At 43.4% G+C, this 20,779-nt stretch overlaps 8 protein-coding genes across 9 annotated transcripts; 1 reads left to right on the top strand and 7 right to left on the bottom strand.

Annotated features, from left to right (window-relative positions):
• Positions 1-429: 429 nt before the first annotated feature.
• On the top strand, positions 430-5,612 carry TERG_07757 (uncharacterized protein; the record flags this gene model as incomplete). Its single annotated transcript, XM_003231409.1, has 4 exons — positions 430-473; positions 532-880; positions 943-3,162; positions 3,222-5,612. The coding sequence occupies 4 exons, from the start codon at positions 430-432 to the stop codon at positions 5,610-5,612; spliced, it is 5,004 nt and encodes a 1,667-aa protein (XP_003231457.1).
• Positions 5,613-6,181: 569 nt separating this feature from the next.
• On the bottom strand, positions 6,182-6,592 carry TERG_12589 (uncharacterized protein; the record flags this gene model as incomplete). Its single annotated transcript, XM_047751531.1, has 1 exon — positions 6,182-6,592. One exon carries the CDS (start codon positions 6,590-6,592, stop codon positions 6,182-6,184), a length of 411 nt encoding a protein of 136 aa, XP_047607352.1.
• A 666-nt stretch (positions 6,593-7,258) lies between these two features.
• On the bottom strand, positions 7,259-7,922 carry TERG_07755 (uncharacterized protein; the record flags this gene model as incomplete). Its single annotated transcript, XM_047748828.1, has 2 exons — positions 7,259-7,515; positions 7,715-7,922. The coding sequence occupies 2 exons, from the start codon at positions 7,920-7,922 to the stop codon at positions 7,259-7,261; spliced, it is 465 nt and encodes a 154-aa protein (XP_047604818.1).
• Positions 7,923-7,959: 37 nt separating this feature from the next.
• On the bottom strand, positions 7,960-10,687 carry TERG_07754 (uncharacterized protein). 2 transcript variants are annotated; one of them, XM_047750466.1, is made up of 2 exons: positions 9,098-10,687; positions 7,960-9,038 (listed from the first exon to the last, which is right to left on the bottom strand). In XM_047750466.1, exon 2 carries the CDS (start codon positions 8,990-8,992, stop codon positions 8,582-8,584), a length of 411 nt encoding a protein of 136 aa, XP_047607351.1. In that variant the 5' UTR covers positions 8,993-9,038; positions 9,098-10,687; the 3' UTR covers positions 7,960-8,581. The 2 variants fall into 2 exon arrangements, with proteins under 2 accessions (XP_047607351.1, XP_047604817.1); XM_047748827.1 differs by having other exon boundaries at positions 7,960-10,687.
• Positions 10,688-12,744: 2,057 nt separating this feature from the next.
• On the bottom strand, positions 12,745-13,292 carry TERG_07753 (uncharacterized protein; the record flags this gene model as incomplete). Its single annotated transcript, XM_003231405.2, has 3 exons — positions 12,745-13,048; positions 13,101-13,145; positions 13,198-13,292. The coding sequence occupies 3 exons, from the start codon at positions 13,290-13,292 to the stop codon at positions 12,745-12,747; spliced, it is 444 nt and encodes a 147-aa protein (XP_003231453.2).
• Positions 13,293-14,126: 834 nt separating this feature from the next.
• TERG_07752 (uncharacterized protein) lies at positions 14,127-14,609 on the bottom strand (the record flags this gene model as incomplete). Its single annotated transcript, XM_003231404.2, has 1 exon — positions 14,127-14,609. The coding sequence occupies one exon, from the start codon at positions 14,607-14,609 to the stop codon at positions 14,127-14,129; it is 483 nt and encodes a 160-aa protein (XP_003231452.2).
• Positions 14,610-15,036: 427 nt separating this feature from the next.
• On the bottom strand, positions 15,037-17,294 carry TERG_07751 (uncharacterized protein; the record flags this gene model as incomplete). Its single annotated transcript, XM_047748826.1, has 4 exons — positions 15,037-15,113; positions 15,165-16,677; positions 16,729-17,231; positions 17,280-17,294. The coding sequence occupies 3 exons, from the start codon at positions 17,292-17,294 to the stop codon at positions 15,729-15,731; spliced, it is 1,467 nt and encodes a 488-aa protein (XP_047604816.1). The 3' UTR covers positions 15,037-15,113; positions 15,165-15,728.
• Positions 17,295-17,708: 414 nt separating this feature from the next.
• On the bottom strand, positions 17,709-18,311 carry TERG_07750 (uncharacterized protein; the record flags this gene model as incomplete). The annotated part of the gene is made up of 3 exons (XM_003231402.1): positions 17,709-17,886; positions 17,956-18,177; positions 18,268-18,311. The coding sequence occupies 3 exons, from the start codon at positions 18,309-18,311 to the stop codon at positions 17,709-17,711; spliced, it is 444 nt and encodes a 147-aa protein (XP_003231450.1).
• Between the last annotated feature and the right edge of the window lie 2,468 nt (positions 18,312-20,779).

The raw sequence follows: 20,779 nt of genomic DNA, 5'->3' as shown, positions 1-20,779 counted from the left end.
ATTGATTGATTCGTGCAGTCATTCCAGATGAACGAAGCTGCAGCTCCCGGCTGGCGAACCATGCTGCTCGCTTGTTAGTTAAATAGACAGGACTCAGCCTTGCTGACATACCAATTGTCGTAAAAGGGGGGTCTTTGGGCGCTTAACTGCATATCTCGAAAGTATCAGTTCCGTCACAGCGGCCAGTGTGCTGCTCTCTTACATGCCGCCCCTCCTTCGGCTTACTACCGCGACGGGGCTGTCGTCGTCTTCGTCGTATAGTTAATTAGCAAATGCAGTGTCTGCTATGGCTCCTCTACTTGTCCATAGAGGCCGAAGTGATACCCCAGGCCCATAAATTCACAATAATTGTTTCGGTGGAGGGAGTTGGCGTAACTTCTCGGGGCTGCTCTTACGGAGGAGCGGCCCAAAAATAAGAGATACGTCGGGATGGCTTCCACGGCAATGAAGACAGATTACTACACCCTGAGAAGGTCGGTCTGCCTTGCAATAAGATATCTCCAGCACACCTTCTCATACGGTTTTTTCTAGCACTGATAACGCAAACACTTGGTTCAGTTACTTTGAGAATTTCCGTCGTCCAATCGACTCCTATTCCCGGGGCATCGTTCGAAGGGGGACCCGGGCAAAAATAGCGATTCTCGACAGCGGCATCGACATATCCCATACAGGAATATCTGCAAAAGATAAAAAGAGAATCATTGACTGCAGGAGTTTTCTTCTGGATCGGTCTGTCGACGATGCAGGTGATTCGGATTCGCGTCGTCACGGCACCCAAATTGCTGTCCTGTTGCTGAAACGAGCACCCTTTGCGGATATCTACGTTGCAAGAGTAAAAGAGGACGATGGCTCCCCGTTGAATCCAGAGAGCGTTGCAAAAGTAGGGTTATCCCCTGAGTAGTTGCTCGCAATGGCAGCTTGCTAATGGAAATATATTATCAGGCTATTGAATATGCAGTCCATCCATGGGATGTGGACATAATATCTATGTCATGGGGGTTTGGCTCCGAGTATGATGTAGTTGCCAGTGCCATTCGCAAAGCGTCCGAGAAAAGGAAGATCATGCTCGTAGCTGCATCTAACGCTGGAGCAAACATACCAAAACCCATTTTTCCAGCTAACATGCCTGAAGTCATTTGCATCAATTCAACTGATGGGTACGGCAAGGTGTCGAACTTCAACCCTCCTCCTCGGAAAGACCATTATAATTTCTGCACCCTTGGCGAAGCAGTATTGGATGCATGGCAACCAAGCGAGTCGTCAGGCCTTCGAAATCGCGATACTGGCACATCGTTTGCCACTCCCCTGGCGGCTGCAATAGCGGCCTCCTTCATCGAGTTCTTTCGACAGGACAAATTTGGAAGACTCGAAATCGCCGACTCCTTGAAGCATGAAGCGAGGACACGAGAAGGGATGCTCAAAATATTTGTAGCTATCAGCGAGAACTTTCAGGGTTTTAACTACCTGCGGCCTTGGAGTCTGCTTGAGTGTAGGGGGGACTGTGAAGACAGATGCGTGGAAGCTCGAGAGTCTGCTGGCCGGAAGCTGTCTAGTATTCTGCTCGATGAAGTGCCATCGCCGGCAAATTGTGAAATGCTCACCAGTGCTCCCATATTAGCCCATGCGGTTGCTGCTGACGTGCGAGCCCTTGTTCATGAACGTGAACCTACCTGTCTTGCAGGCACTCGGGTTGAACTCTTCCGCCAAATCGAGGCCTGGGTAGATGGTACCCCTGAAAAATGTATTTTCTGGCTTAGTGGAAGACTGGGTACTGGAAAATCCACTATTTCTCGCACAATTGCTCTGCAATACTTCAAACAAGGGCAGCTTGGAGGCACCTTTTTCTTCTCAAAGAACGAAAAGGACCTCAGAACGCTGTCAAAGTTTGTAAGCTCCCTTGCTCATCAGCTCAGCGGTTTGTCCCCATCCTTGAGAGTAGCAATTTCAACGGAGAAGAGACACAACACTGAAGTAGAGCAATTAGCCATGGGAATTCAGTGGGAAAAGCTTATATGCAATCCACTTTCTCTGTTGAATCCGAGACATAGCCCTCTCATTATGGTTATTGATGCATTGGACGAATGCGAAGGCCTCAGCAAGCGACAAATCATGGGTATCATCAACCTGTTCGTTAGCGCTGCAGCGCTGCAAAACATCCGGCTACGCTTTCTCATAACCAGCAGACCGGAGAGTCATATCCAAGCCGCTTTCAAAGAATTATCTCAAAACGTCTATCATATTGAACTAGACAAACTTGATAAGTCTACTGTTGATCTAGATATTTCCCAGATGTTTCGTGGAGAGCTCGGAAATCTACATACAGAGAAACGTGGTGTCGAAGCCCACTGGCCCAGTGAGGAATATATATCCAGGCTCACTGAGAGAGCAAATGGTCTCTTCATTTATGCCGCGATAACTTGTCGGTATATTAAAAAGCCAGGGGCCACATCAATGAATGAGCGCCTAACCCGGATTTTTCAAAACCAAGCCTTTGATTTTCTGGATAATATGTACGATCACATCCTAAGCCAGGCAGTGACTGGCCCGGAAAAGGAAGTACTGGTGGAACAGTTTCAGATGATTCTTGGAACTATTGTGGCTCTATTTGAACCAATGCCAGAAACGAGTTTGTGTGAGTTGTGCCCGATAAGGCTGGAGCTTGAAGTCGTGTGTTCCAGGCTCGATTCTCTCCATTCGATTCTTGTGATACCCGAGTCGCCTAAGGAGCCGGTGCATATCTCTCACCAGTCCTTCCGCGAATTTCTCCTGAGAAAACGGGAAGGAAACCACAGGATCTGGATTAATGAGCAGATGCACCAGGATTTATTCACCTCCTGTATCCGACTGCTATCCAGCAGTTCACAATACGGACTCAGACGAGATCTTTGTAGCCTACACCACCCTGGTATTGAAATCAATCAAATAGATCGAACTAGAATAGATAAATATCTTTCTATTCACACTGCGTACGCAAGTCGATACTGGATATATCACCTCAAAGAACTGGACCCTCTCCAACGCCAGAATGTCGGTCTTTGTGACAACGGTCTAGTCCACAACTTCTTGCTAGACCATTTGCTTCATTGGCTTGAGGCCTTGAGCTTGCTTAGAGAAAGCTCTGAAGGGATGCGCACCGTTCAATTATTGAGTAGTATGATAAACGTAAGTTCCAGTTCCTTGACATGATGTATTACTCGCCAACTACTAATGGTATTGCGAAGGCCAATGTAAGCCCTCAGCTTTATGCTTTTGTCGAAGATGCAAAACGGTTTATTTGCTACAACCGTGCAATCATTGAACAGGCTCCTCTTCAAGTATATTGCTCTGCCCTAGTATTCGCACCGGAACAAAGCTTGCTCCGCAAACACTTTGCCAAAGATATGCCCAACTGGATTGTGAGATACCCAAAAGTACTACCAAAGTGGACATTACTTCGCCAAACATTGGGAAATCTTGCTGGTAAACCATCCCAGGCCCGCCACTTCATATCCCCGGCATTTTCCAAGGACGGCACGCTTATAACCTCAATTTCAGGGCCCGCAACAGAGGTGAAATCATTCCGCGTTTGGGACACAACCACAGGCGCACTGCTCAATACGATTGAATACCTCAAGGATGCAGACTTCTCACCGAGTGAAAAACTGGTGGTTTCAGTCCATTTTTCGAGCTCCGTTAAAATTTCTGACGCAGTAACCGGCACGGTGATCAGGGTGCTTGAAACCACAGGCCATGGAAATTCTGCCATTCATTCGGTTTCGTTTTCACCTGATGGCAAGCTAGTAATTGTCTGGGTAGCACAAATGTTAGTCCAGGTCTGGGATGTAGAGAGTGGGACTATATTGAAGACGCTTGAAAGATGCCACTGCCCTAATAATTTTGGTACGCCGCGCCATCTTGCCTTCTCTTCCGATAATAAGTTGATAGGGGCTTCCATCATGGGAGGCCACCCTGAAACATGGAGCATGACCTGCATTTGGAATGCAGAAGATGGTTCTGTTGTGTATCAGTTGAAAGGGTGCTATACATACACATTTTCGCCCGATAGTAAGTTGATAGCCCTCGTAATTGCAGGAGAAACGCGGATTCTGGACGCTAGGAAGCGTTCGGTTCTGTACACCATTGATGCTTGCACCAACGTGGCGTTTTCCCTAGATGGAAAGTTGGCACTAGCACAGGCCGAGCCAGACATCCTAGGAGCAACAAATATATCATTTAGGGTTGCAGCCACGGGAAAACCAACTGGTGTGACTATACATCTAAAAGGATCGTCGACACCAGATACAGAGCTTAGGCACATGGACGTTGATCACATGGTATTCTCTCCAGATGGCAAACTCCTGGCTACCTATAACTGGGCATGTTACTTGCGTCTTTGGGATGTGGCCTCGGGGAAACTGGTAGAGTTGTTCAAGAACAGCAATTCGGTTTCCTTTTCCCCTGACGGTACGGTGATGGCATCAGGATCACCCGACAATCTCATTAGGATATGGGATATGCCAACCCCAACATCAGCACATTTAATACCAATTCTAAATAAGGCCAAAGATTCAATAAAGCGGCTTTGGAGCGCGCCAGCACCGGAAGAAAAGATAGCGAGCGCCTATGGTGGTAATATCTTTGCTCTTGTGCTTTCGCCAGACGGCAAGCTAGCCGCATCAGGTGGCTACGGATTAGATGCTACAGGGGCTCCGGTCGTAATATGGGATGTGGCAAGGGGTGTTCCGTTGCAGCAATCGAAGTCAAACTACTCCATTGATAAGAATATTCTCTTTTGGCCAAGTGATAAGCGGCTGGTATCAGCGGATGCCTATGGCTGGTTGGTATCTTGGGACGCCACTTCACTCGAAGAACTTCCAATGATTCACAAATCTCATAGACTTGTTTTAAATATGGCGATCTCACCAAACGAGGGAATGGTGATAATGGCATTGGATGCATACCCACCTGAATTGATGCATGAGGAATATCACATATATGATTTCAACACTGGAAAACTCCTGCTAGAACTCAACGGCCATCATGCGAAGGTAGAGGCCCTTACTTTCTCACCAGACAGTAGGCTTATAGCCACCGGAAGTTCGCGCACAGTCAAAGTATGGAGCACGGATACTGGAGAGATGCTCCGGGAATATAAAACAATGGAAATATGCCAAGCCCTCGCCTTCTCGATGGACGGGCAAAGGTTGTTTATGGTGTCAGGCCCTCGACAGAAACAATACCTTCAAGAAGTAATAACAAGCACAACACTTTGTGAGCTTCCAGACTGCAATATTTGGCAATTGCTCCCAAACAGCGCCCGGAACGATGTTTTTTTCACCAATTGTGGACCACTGCAAATACCCACTCCCAATGATGCGACCTCTAATTCTGACATACACTCACTGTTTGTCACAAATAGCTGGATTATGTATGATGGATGCAATGTCCTCTGGGTTCCTCATGCGTATAGACCTAGTCGTCTCATTGTTAGAGACAACCTGGCCGTATTTGGATTGGCAGGTAAAGTTGAGATTATGGAAATCAACTTTAGCAGGATGCCTAGATCGACAGATTATCAGAGCAACGTGTGGCTCCCTGAACAAAACATTCCGTCAGTTGAATCGTATATATAGGCCAGTAAACGGGATATATCCTTGACAGGAGGCGTATCATACGTTTTTTATTGGTTGGATCTTAAAGGTCCGAATATTGTGAAGGCAATATCATTGGTGTTTCCATTTATAGAATGAGCTTTTATATCCAATCAAAACCTCAATTCTGCTTAGTAATATTTTTAACTTCCTTGTGAGTTCATTTTAGCATGGCCTATTAACTTTAACTAACTACTCCATCCATCTACTTAGGCGAATCTTTATGACTCCCAACATCAAATAATACAACTAGAGAAAAGTAACCCATTCTTTCTACCTTCGTCATAAGAAATGCCCCGCACATTTCTCGCTTTTCAGCACCATGCAAAGCTGGATACCCTTCAGACTCTCGTGACTGCCGTGCGCCCTTTCGCGGCACTCGAGGAAGCCAACCGTCAGCTCTTCAAGCAAGGCAGCGAAGAAGACCATGTGGTAGTTACGGAAAAAACTATCTTCCACCCTCAAGGCGGCGGCCAGCCTTCCGACATAGGCATGATCACTTCCCCTTCTGGCTCTTCTTTTACCGTTACCTCGGTTCGGATGGACGCCCTTCAAGACGGCCAGGTCCTGCACTTTGGACGTTTCGGTCCATCCACCTTTGCACCTGGTGAGACGGTGCAGCAGGAAATTGATGTGGAAAAGCGTTTTCTCTTCTCACGGCTGCACACTGCCGGCCATGTTTTGGGTGCTGCAGTTAAGCATCTTGTGGAAAAGGATGTGGACGGATTCGAAGAGCTGAAGGCATCACACTTCCCAGACTCGGCAGCTTGTGAGTTCCGGGGTCTTATTGAGGGAAAATGGAAGCCATCCATCCAGGATAAGGTCAATGAGTTTATTGCTGCGGCCATGCCGGTCGAGATAGAGTGGTGGGATGAAGATGATTTCCGCTCTAGAGGGTTGGAGAGACTGATACCGGATCCTACATTGGTGCCTCCAGGTGAAAAATCCAGGGTAGTCAACATTGTAGGGGCGGAGGTGTATCCTTGTGGTGGTACTCATGTCGATTCGACGGATCTCTGCGGACAAACGACTGTAAAGAAGATTTCTCGGAGCAAGGGCACGTCCCGAGTCAGCTATACCGTGGCTTGATAAATTGATACATTTCCAGAAAGTATTCAAAGATTAGATGGCTAGAATGTGACGTGTCTTGCTGTATATAGCGGATTTCCATATAAATCTTTAGTAGATCAAGTCCTTCAATGAATGGTACACCTCTGAGAGCTATTACTCTCACCAATAAGCCTGTCATAAGTTCAAAGTGTAGCATTTTTTTTTTTTTTTTTGCTGTTCGGCATTCTGTTGAGTTTCCACCATCTCATCTTCGCTGGTTGATTCCGATCTTCCGGTAACTAGATAAATTGCCTGCAGGTGGCCTACTAACTCGAATCATAACTATTTATAACTAATGGATTGGTTAATTTAATCAGTAGAATCGTACGGAACAGATATTAACAAGATGAATGGGGATTTTAACGAATTTAAATCATCGAGTATAAACTATATCTACTGCCACGAATGTACATTTTCATAGGCAAAGTGGTCCAGGCTCCTGGGTGGCCGGCCCGTTACCTCCTCCACTGTGTTATTCATGCGAGTTTCAAACCCATCAGCTGCTGTTACTTCCAAGTTTAATTGAACCGAGCAAGGTAGTTCGAGACACTCGCGTCCGTCAAACCCTTATAACGCTCATCTCCCGATAGCTTGACATGCTCGATACGTCGGCCTAGGTGAGCTGACAGCTTCTCAGCCACCTCATCGTAGGTAAGGAGCTCTGGTCCTAATATACGGTAGTCGCAGTTATGCGATTTAGGATCTGTGAGAGCTCGGAACACGACGGCCGCAATATCAATAGCGCTCACGAAGGGGATCTTCCCATCACCACAGGCTGTTTAGATCTTGCACTACTCGCGGATAAGAGGCCGGGAGCCTCATCAGTGAGGTTTTCTAGTTATAGGTTTAATTAGCGGGGACATCCCCCTAATATAATAAAATCTGTGTGATCTCGTTACCCATGAACCAACTAGGCCGAAGCACACAATGGTCGACGCCAGTGTCGAGAAAATGCTTCCAGACTACCCCCATACCGGGCCGTGATAAGTCGGTAGAGGTACCTGCTACTAGGACAAAGCGAGTAACGCCATGCACGTTGCGCGTATAGTCGATAAACTCGATCATAGGCTTCCAGGGCTCTGCAACCAGCGGCTCCATGAGATAGATAGCGGAGATGGGTTTACCGCCGAAGGGTGCTTGCCATGTTTCCTTGTCGAGCCAGTCGAATACAACGGCTAGCATGCCTAACTACTAGGGCTGCGGACGAGCCACGACCGGAGGCGAGGAGGAATAGTATAATTTGCATTCTGGAGGAAGCGAGCTAGGCGAGTAGAAGACTTGCCTGTTCCGCCGGTGAGAAGATAGCATGCGAATAAATGGCTAGTAGATAAAAACTTGGTCCAGCTGTGAGTGGGGATACACTACTGCAATTTGCAACCGTTTGGTCAGGCTGCGAGAGCGCTCTTTATGTTCCAATTGTTGGTAGTCAAGGCGGGCTTGAGCTAAATCCGAGTCTTACGCTGGGTCGACAACATTGAACATCCTACATTAAGTTAACTTATTGTGACTAAAGATTAACGTCATTGATTAACTGCCACGTAGTGCATGGTTGTTCGTCGCCCGAAAGCCGAGCCTGGAGGAGCCTGGGGAAGCTCCCGGAACCCGAACATGCATCGTCTCCTGGGTTTCTACTTCAACATGTTGTCCGGTCCAATGTCAAAAGAGTAGAATGGCCTCCAAAACAAAGCGACGAGCTTCAGCCTTCGTCTCCTGATAGAACTACCTCGATAAAAAGGGGGAGATGGGGAGTTTGCCAAAATCCCCTGCTAGAAAAGCGATGGCTATAGTTAGCTAACTAAATAGAAAACAAGATCGATTCCGTAATGTTCGTCTAACTAAATTTATTGTCCCGATGCCTTCTTGCAAGCATTCACTGCATCGTCATAAGTGGAAAGCTCTGTGACCTTCTTCAGCGTTCCACCGTAATATTCACAATCAGCAGCAAAGCCATTATCCTGAGCGATACAGTATACATCCTTGTCCCCTTGGACTATCACCTCCGTACACAATTCCGAGACTTTGGCTAAACGGTACTGATCTTCAAGATTCGTACAACCCGAACAGGTGAACTCTTTTTCATTCTTTCCATTGTCATTCGAGCAGACAAATTTTCCCGAAGCTATGCCAAACTCGCCGCCACCGCAACGGGCTTCGCAATCGCGGTTGGAGGTACAGGTCTCACCCTTGTTGAGCTGTTGAGCAGATGCGCAGGCTACCAGCAGAGCGGCAATTATCACTTGAGAGAAATGCATTGTTGGGCGGTGACAAGAACCTTGTGCAGGGCGATGGTGGTAGTATCTAGTTGCTGTCAGAGACATTTGAACTTATACCAACAAAATGCTATCAGGTCTTCTTACCGGAAAGAAGTTGGATGGAGGGTGAGCACAGAGTAGCGAGCAAGGAGGTTTTTGGCTGTTCTGGCAAAAAGATCAGTTGACAAAGGGGGTGATTGAAGGCAGTTAGACAGCTATCCAACAGGGGACAAATGGCAAGATTGATGGAAGACTCAATTTTGAGGTCGAAGATCTCATCGTACGATATTTCTTTTAACTGGGGAAGATACAAATGATCGAAATCCAAGGCTTGAGCACCGCCTCTAGTTATTGCTTTTGGAGATTTAGTTATGTTAGCTTAGGATCGGCGCAGTCCCCAGCCTACCATTTTAAGTGATGTGAGCCGCTTTACTCGGAAATGATGTTTATCAGAAGAGCTGGCTGGCAAGGTGAGGTGGTGCTGGCTCAGCAGGGGGGAGCTGTTGGAATTGTCGCGGGCCAACGAGCCATAGAAACGGCCGAATCGGCAATGTTTGCCAACAAACACCAAGGCACCATCGATCGACATGCAGGAAGCAAACCTAATACATCGCGCATGGCGCATTGCCACGATGTTCATTCGAGCCAGCCAAACTCGCCGCAACAGCTTGTCATTACCGTGAAAACAGCCAAAAGAACAAGCGCACACTCGTGGTCCACAGGTTGACAGCAACACATGCTCCGTGTTATACCTCCTACATGCTGCATTTGATTGAAACCAATGCAGTCAGAAAGTTCGAAGTCAACTTGTCGCGAAAGAAACGGGAGGTGTAAGCATGTGTGCAAGCCAAGATACCAAGAGAAGGGCCTGGATCGCTCCCAACGTCCCAGCTGTCGTACGGCGCTATTCAGCAGAGAACGTACTTCTGGGGAAGGGCAAAAGACCTAGAGCAAGGAATGACGAAAAGTCTCAGGGTACACCGCTCAAGGGCCGGCAGAGAGCCAACTTGTGAGAGTCTGCGTTAGGCAATAGTCCGGCCAAACAAGGGAGCTCATGCCTGTGACTTGCCGCCCTCTCCTTGAATCGAAAGCGCGGCAGGGGAGGAGAGGGTTCAAAGAATGGTCATTGCATTTCAGCCAAGTGGAGTTGATGCGCTGTGCCCAGGTATCTCTCAAAGCGGGACCTGAGCCGCTCAAGAGTCCGGAGTAATCTTGGTGGCAGCAGTGGACAGCCAACCAGAACACGGCGTTTGGTATAACATGCATACAGGATCGTGGGAAATCAGATATAGGCTCGCTTGTAGGTATCACGGTTCCTGCAAATCACAATACATTGGTTAACGTTGGCGTATCAACACTGATTAGCCTGCGAAACGTCCTCCGTACGGAGATTCGTAAGGCTTTTAGCTGCTGTCACCACATAGTACCACAGATACTAAACAAGGAAACATGGAGGTCCCCGTATCCCGTGTCATGCGAGCCAACGCCTCCTGCTGTGTGTGTCGTTTCAAGGTGATGTTGGAGTCACCCCTGGCAATAATAGTACCAACTTACCTCCCTGTATATTATACGGAGTAGGAAGGTGTCAGTTTTTGCATTAGTTACTTCATTTCACCTTGCTTGGCTTATCAAGCCTCGTACATTTGATAGAGCTCAATATCATCCTCCTTACAGAAGGTTAGCGTCTCTGGAGCTAAAAAAAAAAAATAAAATAAAATAAGGTTTTAGCTATATTTTAGCTATGAATCACGTGATAAACTCGTTTTGAATCTCTAACTATTTAGCTCCACTCTATTTGAGCCTCATCATGTGATATCCCGAGACCCCCGACCCGTTTTCTTCCATCACGCCCAAGTTTGAAATAATAACAAGGCAAAGGTGTCGAGTACCGGGAGGAATGGATAGATGATGGCGACCGGGAAGTTCAGCGACTGCACTATGGCGTAGTAAACTATTGAGTGCCGAGTGCCACCCGCCAATAGGTGCCTAAGCGGTCGGGCACCGAAGATAGTGGCGGTGCCTCAGTATGCGGGTAACATGTTCCAGGTCATGCCTGATTACAGAGTTCATAGCTGATTGACTAGGTACTCCGTACTCCTGGACCTCACCAAATTCCCCGATGCGGTTTAGCGTTCCTGATCGGGGAAGGCGTCTCCTACTAGCGTGTAATGATATAGATGGCTGTCCTCGCCGCTCTAACCTCCTCCTGCTCAGCCTTGCACTGCCACGCTTGGCACTTGATGTGCCTGACTCCTCTTCCTTCTATCTACCAATTATACTGTGTATCTTTGACACGTTCACTACGCCGGAAGTATGTTGCAGAAATTTAATGCCGCATTTGCGGCGTTGTCCACGCTCTTCTCCTATTCGCTGAAATATACTAGAGCCATGCACTATAAGCCAAAATTGGAGAAATTTAATGCCACATCTACGGCATTGTGTTTCTGCACTCTTTGCCTGCAGCCTGCTTACTTAAGGTGGATATTGAAATGCGTGACGCTGTACAGAGAAAAGAAATGAAGAAGGGCACGCGACGGTAGTATAGAGCACGAAAGAACTCGATGCTGAATGAACGGAGGTCTTGGTAATACTTTCCGTTCCAGTCATAGTGAACGACTGACCCCCGGCGTGGACGGGACCTCGGAGGTCCACTCGCTCATCATTCATCCAGCCAATTACGCGCTGGCTTGGCATCAGGCCTTTTTGTCCAGTTGAAGCAGCGGTTTAGGCTCTGATAGAAACTGTACACACCAGCTGAACACAAAGGCCCAATGCTCAGCCAGTGATTGACTATATCTGGATATCAGCGACAGGCGGAGCCTACTATATAGTTAATGGTACAGAATAACTAGTTTGCAACAAATATTGTCCGGGTGTCCCTCGTAGTTACAGTATATGAATTTAACGGCGCGAGCCCCGGGTAATTCACTAGCGAGATATTTACAAATGGAAATAAAGGACTTGCTCATTTATACAAAAATAGTAAAGTAGAAGATGGAGATGGGGCGGACTCCGCAGTTAATAAGGATGGGGCAGACTGGTAAAGAGAGGTCGTCTAACTCATGCACAAATGCGTTCTCCAAGCAGCAGTCCAAGAAAGGACCATGAAAGGAGTACCTATGCCATGAACACCAAAGGAGGCTGTAAATCACCCGTTGTACAGTTTCTTGTACCGTTCATTGATTGCTTCAAGAGAGGATACGGACGGTGTTCCCCATTAGAGCTCCCATGGTCGGTTTCTCGGGGCTGGCAACTGAGAATTCTGCGATCTAGAACAGCTCGCCAGGCACGTCTTCTCTAGTGGTGGACTACCCTGGGTATAATCGACTTGGCTTTGACTTGTTGAAGACAATTGCACATAGACCACTTTAATATGCCTCTGGAGGTTATAGATAGTTTTAAAGCTTCGAGGGCACTGATTGCATGTATGTATCCGCTTGCCGTGGGCCCTTTTAATATGACTCTAGAGATTACAAATAATAGTAAAGCTTTAAGGGCACTAATTATATATATATATATCCGCTTAGTATAGACCCTTCTAATATAGTACCGGAGATATTTCTTAGAGGTGAAGCTTTTAAAGCACCGATTGCATGTGTATATCCGCTCGCCATAGTATTTGGAAATATGTAGTTCTATATTTGGTGGAGTATTCAGTGGTACCTCCCAGGTTATTTGTCTATACCACTCTTTAGTAATACCAAATCACAAAGTCATACACCTAGATTTCTCAGAAAAGAGGGAAATAGCTATCAGAATGCCTTAGTACAGATTTGGAAGAAGGTCACAAGGATATCCTCCTTTGTTTTAAGATCTTTACAGTATATCACACTGAACTGGGACCAGAATTGACGCATATCGCCTTCTAGCTGGGGTGTCCACTTTTTTGCAATCTGTGAGATATCTTCTGCCGGAATATTCCAACCCGAATCTGACATCACATTGAAGAACAGCGCTTCTATACCCCTGGGGATTTGATCTAGTAACGCAAGGCGCTCCCATGAGATAGCCACCTTTAGCTCATCTGCGGGATGAAGCTTCCTCACAGTAAGTATCCTCGTACAGGTGTTAGCAGATATTACTACCATGGTGATATACCTCCACCTACAGGATAGCTTGTTCATCCTCAGTTGCTCTAGGAAGCATAATACTGCTATTGAAGGTTAGCATAATGGCACTGTGTATCCAGAATCTGAGGCACATACGCTGGGAACCGAATTACAGTGGCAGACCCTGGTGTCAACACCTTGAGTATATCATGTATAGGAACCACTCTCTCCCATGGGAGCTTTTCTGGCATTCCGTCAATATACGAGAACACCGTTAAAGTGGGACCCGGTGAAATCTCTGGTTGTATATCCCCTAAAAACATCCATTCAAAAGTGACTTTCCCTGAAAAATGTTCGCCGAGTGATTGCGTGCTGTAATCGGGAAGTAGCCGATAAAAAGAACATAGCGAGGGATCCAGGCTATACATTGTTTGGCGATCAAATGGAGGATATATTTAGTAAAAGGGGATAGGAGCTGAGGTATAGATTTGGGGTATTGCTCCTCTTATATCATAGCCAGCAGCATGCATAGTATATGGGGCAGGTGACTTCTACTAGAGTGTACGGCATGCATTGCCTTCTGGGCTAGGAATATCTGGACTAAGACTGACCACAGAGTCAACCTTTTACCTGAAAGCTTGGTACCAATGCTAAAGATTCATATTAAGCAGTTTGGAACCATTGAGCTGTGTAAGGACCTCGATGCACTTTTATTTAACCTTAACTAGACCGTCATATTCACCTCAACGGCAAGTTGAGTGGCAGGGCCCTGGTATTGTAACCGTTCGTTTACTAGAAAGCCATTTCGTCGATGTTATATAAATTCGCGAACTTTTACAACTTGACAATCGTGGTAAAGTACATTTCCATATTAAAGAAGATACATAGAGAACGCACACCAAGATATAAATATGGGTCCTAGCGCCATTGGCCAGCCGCGCAGAAATCATGCAGAGGACATAACTAACTATAACAAAACAAAAGATCTATCCGTGTATTATAAGCGGTTCCAGAACTCGGATGCGCTTGGCGCCTCACACACGCTGAATGCACCAGTTGGCATTTTCACGCTTGGTAGATGTTGCTTATGAATCAACTGTTCCTTGTGTATTCATATACACTTGCGGTGCGTACTCTGGGCTTAAGTTCCGGGGATTCCATGCCGTGTGGTAGGGATGGCCCAGAGTAAATTTCTGGTCCATACCGTCGAGGGATTTCATTGAATTGTAGAATTCTAGGTGTCCTAGATAAGTTGGTTCCGCGCTAGGAAGCCACCAAGGAATACCGGCGGTTCCCACACTAGGAGGAGAGGACTCGACGCCCATACATGGTAGAAAGTGAGAAGACCGTTGATCCTCAATACCACGGTATTCGCCACTGGATGGTTGAGCGTGACTGACCGATGTCCCTTCAATGCTGCTCGAGATAGACGGTGGTGGTGTTCGATACCCTGTATTCCAGGCTTCAATATCCCTTTCCTGTTTGCTGCTGGAGTGGGTAGCAAAGCTTGGTTGAGTGTGGCTGACCGGCATCCCTTCAATACTGCTGATAATAGACGATGGTAGCATTTGGGGCACTATATCATGAGCTCCATTCTCCCTCTTCCAGTTGCGTCCAGTTAGATGATAGGTTGGATCATGAGCAGTGCCTGTAGCGCCGACTATCTCATACGGGTCTTCATCGGTCGTTGTATATCTATCAAGTACATAAACCACAGCAGTTGCATCTACAGTCGTGTTAGTCCCTGAATAAGCTTAGGAAAAAAGATCTAGGCCTACCTGCTTCCCCTCTCTCATAACTCGCTTCTCCTCTTCGGACCTTGTAGATTTCATCTAGAATGTCAAGTCTCTTAAGCTGCCGGAAAGCTCTGAAGGAAGATTCGTAATAGGCCTCAAGCTTCTCCTTATTTCCTATCTCAAGTGGTACCATCTCCACGGCTTCTATATCGTTGACTGGCTTCTCTGGCCCTATGGGAGCATGGGGCATGATCCCTCGGCGACACTTCTTTGGCATAGGAGAAGGTAAAGTGGCTCCTATAGATGAATGCACTGCTTGCTCGTAGCTCAAGTTTCCTAGTATCCCATATTAGTAGATGGTGTAATATATAAAGGGGAAACCCATACCAGCGAAGAGAGGTGAATTGGTAGTGTTAATTCCTGTTATTTGCTCGAGCCAATTGCCAAATTTAGTGGTGAATATTGGGGCTTCATACTCTGGGAAACATTTGCGAACTTCAAGTAGCCAATTTTCAATATCTGAGGGGAGATGGCGCGGAGGTGGTTTCTGACAAGCGTACTGGCCGCCTGCCCCAGGAAAGGTAGATACTCCTCCAAAATCAGCCATTATAAAGGACAGAATATAGTAGGAAGTGAGAAAACTAGTTATCAAGAAGAGGAGGTACGGTTAACCTGGGAAAGTGAGAGTGTTATATAGACTTAATTTAGAGTATTACTATCCCTGCTTTTGCCAGACCCGGAATGGATAGAATTGATCCTGGGCAACGATGGGGAGTCTGTGTCTAGACAAAACAAGGAGAAGATCCATCAGAAGATTGGATTAAACGTCATGCCTTCTACTCGTACGCCTGCCTGTATGCATAACTAGCCGTTGTTTTGAAAAAAGCCAGGGTATACAAAAGACAAATGGTACTAGGTAGGTAAGCGCCAAATCACGTGGTGGTATTCCAACTATTGGTTATTCGCGCCTACTATTGGACAACAACGGTAGAGAATTTGCAATCGACCCCCGGCAGAGAAGGAACAAGAGCAGAAAAACACCAGTAACGTAACTAGTAAATAAGTCGTCCAGCCCGCCCTACGCCACATAGACCCACCCCAGCGCTTATATACCCTGCCCCAAGGGCCACTGCACTCGTACTTCATCCCATACGCAGAGAGGTCTCGAATATACCTCTCCCACTTCTCCTTGTGCTGTGGTGCAAGCTGCGCGAACACCGTGAGGATAGTAAAAGCCTGATGAAGGAAACTCTTCATAATGTCACGTGTATGTGGAATGTCAGCCTCAAGTAGCGTCAAGTACCGCTTGATTCCCGCCTCCCACACTTCTTCCTGTAGCTGAAGGTCTTGCGCCCGACATATCAGGCCGTCTGGGGCCTCCGGGTGCTGTGAATAAGAAACGATATCAAGACACCACGCAATGAGTGTGTGGTGTGCAGAGGCTACATCTTCCCAGTATACTGGCGTCCTGTCACTCCTGTCCCTTTTGGAAAGCGACATGCACCACTCTTCTGCTTGATGGAGTTGCCCAACCAGGTAATTGAACTCCGTTTCAAACTCTTCTTCCGAGAAGCGTATGCCCCCTACCTCGCTAGTGATACCACTGATAGGCTGAGAGAGATCTTGTTTGGCGTTTTTGCGATATTTGTAAACGGTCCAGTCAAATACTCCATTGAGTAAAAACCTTTTCTCCTCAAATGCAGTATAGAAGAGTTGCCGGAGGTAGTCGTAGTTAGGCTTATCGTCATCGACAGGATCGCTCAAATACCGGAAGTACTCCGCAAACCCACGTGGTAGACCTTCACAGAGAGCTTCTATCGGAGCTGCCATCATATACCGATGGATATCATCGTATTTGGAATCCCTAAGGCTGACCTCCAGCCCCCTCCATGGGGCAACTCTGCGACACATATAGATTAACATATAACCAAGCGACTCCAGGTTGGTATACCTGGGCTTAGCACCCAAGAAATCTGCAGTTGCCGCTATTTCGCCTGCTCCTGTAAGCGTTATCTGATTCGAGGCCTTCCCTGTACCCAAGGCAAATGCGCTCGGCCGGATCCCCAAGTGAAAAAGGGATTGAGAGTGTATAAGTTCGAGAAGGCCAATAAGCTGATCGGCGAGGAGTAGGACAGTCTTGACTGAGAACGACTCACACCACCCCAATAATGCTTCCAAAGTGGGACCATCCCGCTGACGCACCAGGAACCTGCAGCCGTCCTGGATGCCATGGCTTTCGACTAGTGGAACACCAACACCCCCGGCGAGGGAGTAATAATTCTTGATCTCCCGCTCAAGGGACGGCGCTTCTGCGTCACAGCTCTCTAGCATGATCATCATTTCTCCGTCCTCGCCCAATAGGGCCGGCCCATCGCCCAGCTGGAACCGACGCCTGCCAACGTAGGTGCCGTCTCCAAGCCGCTTTTGGAGTTCATACTGGCCATCGATTAAGCTCTAAACCCAAGTTAGACGACTCCATATAGAACTGGCGGGTAGACATACAGATGGGAGAGCCATTGCACTTTAAGGACCAGGTTGCGGTTAATTTGTGGAATTTGGGGCTGACTAGTTAACGTTTGTATAAAAGATTGCTTGAATTCCTTGAGAGAGTGAATGGAGGATAGAGATCCATTGAGCTTCTTTATATGCTGTGTTCCTACTTTCATAATAACGAAAGTGATATCTCAAAAATGGTACAAGTCATATACCCAGTATATCGAATTCAACTAGATATGCACCAAGAAATAAAAAATAATAGAAACAGAAAGAATAACGTAATTAGTTAACGCGAGATAAAGTTTTCTTCTTCTCAGTTGAAGCTCCACCCGCTGTAGCTCTCCCTAGCCTTAGCCCTTGGCGGCTGTCGGGGTCCGCTCTCCTCCATTGTTAGGTAGTGTTCGAATGTTTTCCGTTCCTGCCGCGGGATGGCTTTTACCGCTCGGCTCCCTGACATCGTGAGTAGTCGCGTAAGCTCGGGAAAATCACCTTGACAGGTATATTCGGAACTACTTCAGCCCAGACCAGGCACCTTCCTCCAGCATGTTCGATGCCTTGGTACGTCTCAACCCTCTCGACAGTTTCAGGGTCATCTATAGTCTTCCGACCGTCCCTAATCTGGGCAAGTCAGCAACACGTTGAAGTAGAATAAGTAGAAGAAATAGAAGCATAGCTGGCATACCCGTAAGTCCCATTATGGTTGAGGGCTTTAGAGTCCAGGGGAAGGTTTTTCTTAGCCGACCCCGCTTCCCACAGCATCCACTCCAACTCTAAGAGTGGGCTGTAAACAATCCGCTCTTCGCCGGTAACGGTCCGAACCTTGATCAGGGCGCCTTTGTCCCAAACGTTGAGAACTTGAACGACATGTGTCACATCGCGCGCGGCGATATAATCGCCGTCCGGTCTGTGATGCTTAGCTCACGCACAGTGCACCAGACGGGGGATGCAAGGACCTACCCGGGTAGCGGAAGGGCAGGCTGCTTCAGCCTCTCACCCTAGCACTGTGCCCAAACACTGTGCTATCCAGGAGAATATCATGCTGTGGAGATTGTCGGGAAAGTGCGAACTATCAGGCTAAAATGGAGTATACAAGGCGAAGGCAGAAAGGCGTCCATGCCCAAGGGACGGTGAGCTGTCTTATAGACAAACTTCGCTCAATATACATATAAACCACCCTTGCTGAACGCAAGTGTGAGAGGCCTGGAACATGAAGTAGGCGCATCCTTTTCTAGGCTAATCTATCACATAAAGTTTAAAAAAAGAAGTGTTGCGATCGCAACTACGGCGGACTAAATGAATCATCGGGTCAAAATTCGTTTTTAATACTATCTTATATATAAACACGCAGTTATTTTGATTTTTCTTATATAATATAATAATATAATTAGAATAAATACTTTTTATTAATTAATAGAATAGAATTTTTATTATCTAAATATATAGTTCTAATTTATTAATTTATTATCTACTATACTATAAATATAAAAAAATATTTAATTTAATATAGTAATTTATATTATAATTTATAACTATATATAGTACTATTACTATTAATATAGTAGATTATCTACTAAAAGATCTTCTTCTATATAAAAATAATATACTATATTATATCTCTTAAAAGAAGTTTTATTAAAATATTTATAACTATCTTTATAGAGCTTATTTAGTTAATATTTTATTATTAACTCTTAAAAGATAGTTAAAAAAATAGAATTACTATATATAAAATAAAGCTATTAATTTACTAGAACTTTAAATATAAATTATTAAACTATTTTTTAAATTTTATTTATTAAATTAGGATATTATAAATATTTTATAAAAAGAAGAATATATAATTACTTAATATACTCTTAAGTAGATATAATATAAAATAAAACTACTATAAAAAGTATTTTTAAATAATAGAGAATAAAATAAATAAGAGCTTTTAAAGATAGTATAATAAAAATTTAATAATAGAAATATTAAAAAGTATAATTATAGAAATTTATATATATATTTTAAAAGAAATATATATAATTTTACTTAATATATTTATTAATCTAATATTTTATTAAATTAATATTAATAAATATAGTAATTAAATTTTTAAAATTATTTATACTCTTAATTAAAAAAATATTACTTATTATTAAAATAACCTCTAATACTATTATAGAGAGTATATTATTTCTAATTTAAATTATATCTAATTTTTAAATAGTTACTATAAGCTCTAATACTAAAGATTTAAGATTTATACTATTTTTAATATATATTTTTAATTTATTATCTAAATTTATATAAATATAACTAACTATATAGCTATTAGTATCTTATATTAATATATAGATATACTTTAAAATAAAAATATATTTCTAGAAATTTTTTATATTAATTATAGAATAGAGATAATTCTACTTACTTCTATATAATATAGACTTTAATAGAAAGTAGAACCTATTATTATTTTTTAAAATTATTACTAATTTAGAATAAATATTATAAATTAATAAATTAAATTTTAATAAAATTAATTAATAAAGTTTTTATTATTTTATTAAAAAATATATTCTTTTATTTCTTCTTTATTTAAATTTATTATTAATTATATATAAGATTATTTTATTTAACTTTTAGAAAATAATTTTTTTAAATTAAATAATTTTAAAAATTAATTTATAATATTTATAATCTATATACTAATTCTTTATAAAAATATATATAATTTTATAAATTTATAGAATTTTTATAAAATTTATATATAGTAAAATTAACTAAATTATATTTCTAGTTAACTATAGATATTATATAATTATTTAAAAGAATTTATATTAAATTATAGTATTATTTTAGATAAAGCTATTCTTTTTAAAATTAAGAGAAATATATAGAAATAAAGTATATAATATTCTCTAATTATTATATTAATTATAATATTTATTAATATATTAGTTATATATTATAAATATAGATAAATATTTTCTACTAGTAATAAAATAGTAGTTTTTATAGTAGTTATAATAACTAAACTATTTTAATAAATAAGTTAATATAAAGAATATTTTTTTTAATAAATTATAAATTTATTATAATATTTATATTTAATTATATAAAATTATATATTAATATATTTCTATTAATTAATTATCTCTCTTTATAGAATATAAGAAGTTTTTTAATAAAATATAGAGTTTATAATCTATAAATTTAAATTTTTAAAAGATTAGAACTATAAATCTAGATATAAATAAAATAATATTTAAAAATTTAGAAATATTTAAGAATATTAAGTAGAAAATATAAATAAATATTACTTTTATTTATATTTAAACTTTATATAGTTTATAAGTATATTAACTACTTCTTTCTACTTCTACTTCTCTTATTTCTACTCCTTCTACTTCTACTCTTTCTACTACTACTCTTTCTACTCTCCTTTCTCTCCCTCCTCTCTCTTAAATTTTAAAAATTTCTCTAGATATTTAATAAAGCTATCTTTAGGCTACCTATTATTAAAT

The sequence above is a fragment of the Trichophyton rubrum genome (genome assembly GCF_000151425.1).
Source record: "Trichophyton rubrum CBS 118892 genomic scaffold supercont2.11, whole genome shotgun sequence".
NCBI classification, from domain to species: domain Eukaryota; kingdom Fungi; phylum Ascomycota; class Eurotiomycetes; order Onygenales; family Arthrodermataceae; genus Trichophyton; species Trichophyton rubrum.
Note: the sequence above shows the minus strand (reverse complement) of the source record. Positions and strands in the feature narration are given on the sequence as shown.

Bases quoted from the DNA above. Each gene is read 5' to 3' on its own strand.
- TERG_07754 (XM_047748827.1), bottom strand. From the start codon at position 9,058: ATGTCTCTGACAGCAACTAGATACTACCACCATCGCCCTGCACAAGGT.